Genomic DNA, 10,126 nt, shown 5'->3' on the forward strand with positions numbered 1-10,126 from the left:
CCACTCTAAAAAAAAAAAAAAAAAAAAAAAATTAAAATAATAATAATTAAATATATGAAAAATATGTACACATATCAACAATTCATAAACCCATACACATGTACCCACATAAATATATATAATATATATATATTTTTCCATACCTTGTAGAGTAAAATTTTTGTCATGTATAAACATATATAATTATAAAAGAGGAATAAGGATAAAATATCCTGCATATAATTTATACCCATATTTGGGGTAAACAAATAAGATAATGAAATATCGATTAGATATATATATAATGAGGTATATATATTTGTACTATATAATTTTTTTTTCCCTCATACCTTGTACAATAAAATTTTTGTTAGGTATAAACATATATAATTATAAAAAAGGAATAAGGATAAAATATCCTGCATATAACTTATACCCATATTTGGGGTAAACAAATAAGATAATGAAATATCGATTAGATATATATATAATGAGGTATATATATTTGTACTATATAATTTATATCTAATATTGAATAATGATTGATTATTTTCATTATTGGAATTATTTGTTTGATATTTTATAACTTTATTTTGTTCTTTTTCATTTTTTAATAATTTATGAATAGTATTAATATTTGAATTAATATGTAATAGTTGTAATTTTAAAAATTCTTCATATTCTAACTTGTTATCAAAACATTGATCAGCATGATATAATATATAATATAATAAAAAGAAATTCGTAAAAAAGGTATATATTAAAGTTCTTCTTTTTTTCTTTTTTATAACTTTAAATATTTTTTTATATACAGATGCACCTTTATATCTTAGTAAACTGTGTACAAATATATAATAAGAACATTTTATACGTATTAATTCTTCGTTAATTTTATCTTTATCAATATCTAATATATCAATATGATTATGAACTTTAATATTGTTTATATTATTATTACTATCATCATTTTTATTACTATTATTATAATCATCATCATTATCTTTTGTATTTATACATGTCTTATTATTATTGTTTCCTCCTTTAAAAAAGAAAAATCCTTTCTTTTTCTTTTCCTCTTTAGATATGGGTAAAAATTTATCATAATTATTATATTTATCAAAATTAAAATAATTATATTTGTTATTATATAATAATATTTTACCAAACATATTATAAGTATTCAATTCCTTTATATTGTCTTGATATGGGAAATTATATAAAAATAAATTACATATATCATTTTTAACATCTCCACTATTCTCTTCATTGGATATATTTTTTTCTGTATCTGTTTCTGTTTTGTTTTTTGTTTTTTCTTTTTTCTTTTGCTTTTCTTGCACTTGTTCTGAATTATCATTAGATACGATATGATTTGTATTACTCAATCCGATAGATAAATCATCATTATTTTTACTTAAACCATTTTTATCTACATTTATATTTGTATTTGTACTTACGTTTTTGTTTACATTCATATGATCTTTTATTTCTTTCCATTTAACAAAATTTAAACTTTTTATCAAGCTATCCATATTTGGAATATACGACTCAGTAGATAATTGCTCCTCCATATCAGATTTTAATATTTCCGTTACATATAAATAAATATACTTATTTATTATAATATCTAAATTGGTTATATTTTCTTTTTTCAAAAACATATGATTATTGTCAACTAGTGATTTTATAGAAGATGTTATTGTATTATCACTGATTTTATTTAAAAATATAAATTGAAACATATTATTTTTCTTTTTCTTAATTTCTTCATTATATTTATTTATGGTTTCAATATGTGTATATGGACATTTATCAATATCTTTATATATATTTTTAATATCTATATATAGGTCCCATAAATTTTCTAACATTTTTTTTATAATAATATTGTTATATTTTTTTTTCTTACATGTAACAGATATATTTTTCCCATTTTCACCTTTTCCATCATGCGTAAGGTTTTTACATAAATAATCACTACTTTTTTTGTTCACATTATATATATGATTATAAGTATTAATAACATTATCCTTTTTTTTTTTTATGGAAGCATCATTATTTACAATATGATTTTTTTCATCATCATATATTTCACTTTCTATTAATTTTCTAACCTTTTCTATTATTACATTATGATCATCTATAACTTTGTTTTTTATTAAGGTAATTAAATTTCTTGGTTCATGTACTGTAGCAAAAACAAATTTTCCTAGTTTATTAATATTTTCATATTTACACAAATCTTGATTTTTTTTTTTTTCTATCACTAATTTATTTAAATAATTATCCTTTTTTAAAAGATCTTCCTGTTCATTATTTTTATGTTGTAACATCGATTTTTCTGACTTTTGCATTTTTAATAAATTTTTCTTATCTCCTACTTTTTCATCTTTTAAAATATGAGCATAATGATTAATATCTTTGTTAAATATGTTATTATCATATGGATCATTAGTAAGAATCGTATCTTTTCTTATAATATCATTTTGATTATTCTTCTCATCTTTTAATTTTGAAAAATTTAATAATTTATTAATATTCATATCAAGATAATGATTTTCATTAATTGGCATATTTTTATTATAATCTAAAGGATTATAATAATATATATTGTTGAAGTGTTGTTCATATTGTAATAATGTATTAATATTATTATTTTCTAATATGGGAGAACATTCTTTATTTTCTAAATTATCAAACACATTTCCTTCTTTAAAAAGTTGCATAATATTTTCATATTTTTTAAGATTTTTTAACCCCTGATCTTCATCCTCATTCATATGACCATCATTATTATCATCATTATCATCATTATGATCATTATGATCATTATCATCATTATGATCATTATCATCATTATAATCATTATCATCATTATCATCATTATCATCAACCCTTTTATTATAATTATCACAATTTTTATGATTTAAATGTTTCTCATCATTATGATCAGAATGATCACTATTCATTATTGTATTTATTTCTTTATCCTTATCTTCATTTTTAAAATTCCATTTCCCACTATTTTTTTGTATGGATGGATTTATGATCATATAGGACAACTGAATTTTTAATAATTTATCTTTATCACTTTGATTCATAATATTTTTATATTTTATGAGATAATTATTTTGTTTAATATTTGCATTTATTTTATTCATAAAACGATAATAATTATATAAAGGTTCATTTAAATCAATAATATTTGAATCTTTATAATTTGTTTTTAAAAAATTGGTAAATTTCAGCATATTACTTCTTTTTAATCTCATGATAAAATTTTCATCTGACATGTTGTATTCCTTCGAATTATTAAATTCTAAGGTGTTCATATGAAAATAATTATTATAATTATTATTATTATTATTATTATTTATAAGTATATTCAAATTATTGTTATTATTATAACTATTGGATTTATCATATTCCATCTTTACAAAATTTTGACAATTACCTTTATTATTAATATGATTCACGTTATTATTTTTATTTTTTGTCCTTTCATAATTTTTATAATAATAATTTTTTTGATCATATTTTTCTAAATATCCCATAGAGACATTTTTGCTTACATTATCATTCATAATATTCATTGATATATTTATATTCTTTTTATTTCCTACATTATTATTTTCATAACTCCTATTCTGACGATTAATATTTATTGGATTATTATGGTTTGGAAAATTGGTTGACCCTTTATTCTTATTCTTCATATCGTTCATAACATTATGTCTATTATTTAAATGGTTCATACTATTCATACTATTCATACTATTCATATTATTGACATTATTATTATTTTTACTCATACTTTTATCATTTATATTATTCTTCTTACCATCAATATTCATATAATTTTGCATTATTTTATCTTTGTAATATATTTCCTCTTTATTTTCTGCTGAAGGGATTACATTATCAAAATTATTTCGTACATTAAGTTGAACATTATTTATATTATTATATATATTATTCATATTATTCACATTATACATATCATCATTTTTATCATCCATTTTCTCCCTATGGTGATATTCATTTCTTAACTCCTTGTCCCTTAATTCCGATATTATATCTTTATTACTTTCAATTAACATAAAATCTCGTGATTTATCATTTAAATAATATTCATTTAACATATTTAATACATTCAAATCTGCTGATTTGTTTAAATTCAAATCTCCATTTCCATTTATCACAAAAACTTCTTCTTGTTGTTGTCTCTTCTCCTTTTCCATATTTTTCTTTTCTTTTCCAATGTTTTTAAGATTATTATTTAAATAAAAATCTCCTTCATCTAATTTACTCCTTAATATATAATCATCAAATTTTAATTCATTCTTATTATGGTTCATCATTTGAAATGTGGTATTATTATTTCTCATATTAACAAAAGAATCATTATTATTAATAAAGGTATTATTATTATTATTATTATTATTATTATTATATATTAATTCATTTATTTTTGTTTTTTCCTTATTCACAATATTATCATCATTAAATAATTCATTCATATCTTTATATTCCTCTAATTTATATTTATTTAATAAACTTATTAGATCATTATATTTTTCATCATTTATGTTATAATTTTCTAATATATCATTAAATCCATTTTTTTGATTCATATTTAAAATAAAATCATCATCCAATTCGTTTTTGTTTAATTTATATTCATTAAGAAGGCTAGTTATTTTGTTACTCTTGTGTATGTAATCATCGTCTTCATTCATGTCGTTCATATAACACGAGTTTAACATTTCTCTCAAATTTTTTATATTACTTAAGCTATTAATATTACATATATTGATATTTTTCATATTATCAATATGTTTAAAATTTCCCATGTTATTCACATTATCCATATTGTTCACATTATCCATATTGTTCATACTGTTCACATTCTTCATATTGTTCACATTCTTCATACTGTTCACATTGTTCATATTGTTCACATTCTTCATGTTCTTCATACTGTTCTCATTATCCATATTGTTCATTATATTGGACATATCATAAATATCATTTATATTATTATAACAATTTGAAATATTATTTATGTAATTTAATTTGTTAACATTATTACCACTCATGGCATTAATATATTCACTCAAATCATTTATAGATATATTATTATTATTATTATTATTATTATTGTCATTATTATTGTTGTTGAAGTGATAATCATTCATTTGTATATTGTCAATATTCATAAATTTTTCATTAGATGATTCACTTTCTTCATATAGAATATCCTTTTCTTGTTCCCATTTATTATAATTTGAATTTAAATGTTGCACATTTAAAATATTCCTATATTCATCATTTGATAAACTCTCCAGATGTCCATAGTTTTCATATTTTTTATACTTTCCATCGTATGGATAATTATGTGTTTGTTCAAAATTACTTAATAAATAAGATTTACTAACTTCTGATGAATCTAATTTTTTATATTCATGATTTTGTTGTTTTTCTCTTATATGTTCATATGACATCATATTATTATTATTATTATTATTGTATGGCATTTCCTCTTTTTCTTCAAACGTTTTTTTAACTATATTTATATAATTCTCTTTACTTCTATTATTTATATCATTTATATTCTCAGTAATTGTAAAATTAAATGGTTCAACATTTAAGGAAAATCCCTGACAATTATCATTATCACGATCTTCTTCAACATACAATCCATCATTTGAATTATCTTGTAATTTATCATTCATATCTTCATTTTCATTTGAGAAAAAAAGATCTTTATTTATTAAATTAGTTAAGTTTGACATTCTCTTATTAAAACAAAACAAATCATCGCTTTCTTTATTATTCGTATCATTTTTATCCATAGGACGATTATTATTATTATTATGAATATTATTAATACGATTAATGTTATTATTATTATTATTATTATTATTACTATTGTTGTTGTTGTTGTTATTATTTACAAATGAATGGTCATTTTGCTCGTCATATGTAATATACCTTTCATTTTTCAAAATAGGCACATTTTTAAAATTTTTCACATTTTTCACATAGGACATATTTTTATCATTCGATATATATTTAACATTATCATTCATATTTAATTTTTCCTTTTCTACTTTATTTCTCATTAAATTCATATTTTCATCAATTAATTTATTTTCTTGTGATTTCAAGAATTCTGAACAGTTCAGGTTGTTTTTTTCTAATGTGCTCATTTTGAATAATTTCTTTTCATTTTCAATTAAATTATTATTCATCAAATAATTAAAATCACTTTCTGAGTTTGCCGTATAACCAAAAGTTATATTATTAATTTTATCTACATCTTCAAGAATATTATTATCTTTATCATTTAATGTTTTTAAATGATTATTATCTTCTTTTTTATAACTACCATACTTTTTATAAACATTTTCTTCTATATTTTTTGGTTTATCTTTTGTTTTCACATAATCATTTTCGTACACGTTTTTCCCATATTTATTTTTCTTTTTATAGTAAGACGATAAATTATTATTATTATTATAATTATTATAATAATTAAAACTGTTATAATGATTATTATAATTATTATTTTCTCCTTTGTATTTATTCCTACTACTACTTGAATTATAATTCTTCATTTTATAACATCCAGGGTCTTGAGTTCATCAATATTTAATCTTTATACTATAATTATGTACTTATAAAAGGAATTAATATGTACAATGTAAAAAATAAATATACAAATTATGACACTATAAATATATATATGTATATTAAATATATATATATATATATATATATATATATATATATTTCTTTTTACTTTTATATATTTTTGCTATGGGTCATTCTATAATTATATATATAAAAACGTACCCCCCGCCTTGCCTAATTGTATTACAAATATTATATGGATTAATGAAAAATGAAAAATAAAATATGGTCCACAATAAATTTATATAAATAAATAAATATATATATATATAAATATATATGTATATATATTTATATTTATAAATTTAAACGGATTTAATTATATTCATTAAAACTCATTAATAACTATATTATAAGAGTATCTAATTCTTTCTTTTTTTTTTTTTTTTCTTTTTTTTTTTATGGGCCTTGTTAAAATTTTTTAATTTTTTCTTGTTTTACTATATATAATTATTATACGCATATATTTTCTTTAAAAAAAAAGAAAAGAAATATAATTTAATTTAAATGGGTATATTTGTGAAGGTATATATAACTATTATAGTATTTAATTATATTTTAAATAAATGAATATTATATAAAAGCTTTATTTTACCATTATATGATTTATATTATATATATATATATATAATATATGTTCAAAAGTAAATATTTTTGTACTTTGTATACTTAAAATAAAAATTTAATTTTTTAGGCATTATTTTTTTTTTTTTTCTTCCTTTTTTAAGTATTGTTATTTTTTATGAAATAGGTTTACAGATATAAAAATAAGGAATATTTATTTTATTCTTATTATTCCCATTTTAATTATGTAAAATGTTCAATATATGATTATATATATATATATATATATATATAATATTATATATGTATAATTATATAAATCTATTTATAATAACTTTTTCTTGCTTTTTAAAATTGCACGTTATATATACAAAAATATGCTATTCATTTATAAATATTTTATATTATTTTAATCATTTTTTTAGAGAATATTATATATAGATAAAATATATATATATTATATAATATATATATTATATATTGTATATAATATTTAAATTATGTTATTTATTTATTTTTAATAATATTCTCATCATATGCATATATCAATATCAATTAAAATTATATATCTTTTTAGAAATATATATAATATTTAAGCCTTAAAATTTAAAGGCGTTTTTTAAGTTATATGATTTACTATATATATTTATTCATATTTACATATGAAAATTCATAATATTATTAATATATAATTTAAATATTTTTATATAATAAATATATATATATATATATATATATATATATATATATATATGTAAATACTTTTTAAGGATAAAATCTATGAAAATATATATTGTACAGAATCTATAAAAAATTCCTTTTTATTATTATTATTTCCTTAATCCCTTAATTATTATGAGCAGCTGCTTCTAATTTCTATAAAAGATAATATTTTTATTATTTGTCCATACATATCTTCCCCTTTTTGAATCACCCCCCGAAAAAAAAAAAGAAAGAAAGTAAAGATTAAGAAAAAGAAAAGAAAATTTTTATAAAAACTCTTATAATACTTTTACAAAATTTACATTATATATGATATAAAAAAATGTTATTTAAAGTTTCTGTATTACTTCTTACCGTTATAGAAAAGAAAAATGATAAAAACGTTATAATATTTTTACATGTATATTAAAAGTAATAAAATGCTTTTTTCACACCTACAGTAATATATATATATATATATATATATGTTGTAATATAAAACCTTATTATATTTATATAAATATCTATATGCCTTTTTTTTTCTTTTTTACTATTTTATACAAACAGCATAAGATCAATTCTAAGCTTATAAAGAAAATGTTATAAAATTTATTTTGTGCTAAAATTATTTCTCAGCACATATATATGTAAACATTAATTTATTTCAAATAAGGATTATGTATGAACATATAAATGTGTAATATATATATATATATATATATATATATATATATATATATATATTATTAAATATTTTATTCTGAGTTTTATCAAAAAATATATAATTCTATTATATTCATAATATTATTCCTTAATGAGTTAAGATCCTTTTTTTTTTTTTTTTTACTATTATTAAATAACTTAAAAAATATATTTTATATAATTTAATTTTTTTTGTGTGTTTATATTATAATATTAAAAAAATTATTGTATAACAAAAAACGAAAAAAATAAACATATTATATAAATATAAATAAATAAATAAATAAATATATATATATATATATATGAGATAGAAATAATATATATTTCTTTTTTCTTTTCTTTTCTATTCTATTCTATTATAGAGTTTTCCATTTGATAATAAAAACGTTGAAACATATTTACCAATTCTTTTTGGAATAGTAAAGAATTTTGATTTAATATATAAATATCAGTTATTGTATTATTATTTATGGACTCAAATAAAGAATCAATTTCTTTTTGTATAATTATATATTTATTATAATATAAAATAGCATTGTTTTTAAAGTTTGCTATTTTATCAAATAAACATTTAAATAAATATTGTCTTTTTGTATTTAATGATACAAATGTATGTTTTATCTCATTTGTTATTTCTTCAAACATGTTTTTTATTTGATAAGTATTATTTAAAAAAGTATTGTTATTTTTTTTCTTTTCATTTTGCCATAATTTTAATTCAAGTAATATATCTTTTTTTACGCTTTTTAGAAATTTTTTTTTTTTTTTTCTCGAATTTTTATTTTCATTAAATTTCTTTTCAAAACATTTGTTAACACTCAGTGATAATTTATTTACTTTTCTTTTTCTTAAATCTTTTACACTTTTATCTAACGAATCAATGTCCTTTTCTATCTTTTCTATTTTACACGCTTCTTCTTTTTCGAACTTTTTTAATTCCTCTTCCAGATTTTTTATTTTTTCCTCAAGGATATCTATATCCATATGGAACACACCTTAATATATGATAAAATATAATAAAATATTATAAAATATGATAAAATATGAAAAATGTGGTAAAAACATATGAATAATATTATTATATTATGCAATATATCCACAAGTGTGTGTATTACTGATAAATTATTTAAACATATTATATATACATATATACTTACATATATATATATTTACTTATTTGAATAAATACACTTTGTGTATTTATTCAGCTTTCATATCATTTCCTTATAAAGGAAGAAATACACAAAATTATATATTATACATATTATATCAATATTTATTCTATTTAATATATTTATATATATTTTTTTTTATTATTTCTTTTAACAAAGATCCTATGTTAACAGTTAGCCAAAATATACACGTATACAAAAAAAAAGAGAAAAAAAAAAAAATAAAATATAGAAAAAAAAAAAAAAAAAAAAAAAAAAAAAAAAAAAAAAAAAAAAAAAAAAAAAAAAAAAAAAAAAAAAAAAAAAAA

General features: G+C 17.8%; 2 protein-coding genes across 2 annotated transcripts in view; both read right to left on the minus strand.

Moving 5' to 3' along the window:
- The window catches only part of PRSY57_1418700 (putative membrane protein), a gene marked incomplete at both ends in the record, with an annotated part of 7,149 nt that extends 550 nt beyond the window's left edge, over positions 1–6,599 (minus strand). Inside the window, one exon of the mRNA XM_020115279.1 lies at positions 330–6,599. Coding sequence (XP_019969937.1) covers positions 330–6,599 — 6,270 coding nt within the window.
- A 2,395-nt stretch (positions 6,600–8,994) lies between these two features.
- PRSY57_1418800 (hypothetical protein) lies at positions 8,995–9,630 on the minus strand (the record flags this gene model as incomplete). The annotated part of the gene is made up of 1 exon (XM_012909800.1): positions 8,995–9,630. One exon carries the CDS (start codon positions 9,628–9,630, stop codon positions 8,995–8,997), a length of 636 nt encoding a protein of 211 aa, XP_012765254.1.
- Between the last annotated feature and the right edge of the window lie 496 nt (positions 9,631–10,126).

This window comes from Plasmodium reichenowi, chromosome 14 (assembly GCF_001601855.1).
Source record: "Plasmodium reichenowi strain SY57 chromosome 14, whole genome shotgun sequence".
NCBI classification, from domain to species: domain Eukaryota; phylum Apicomplexa; class Aconoidasida; order Haemosporida; family Plasmodiidae; genus Plasmodium; species Plasmodium reichenowi.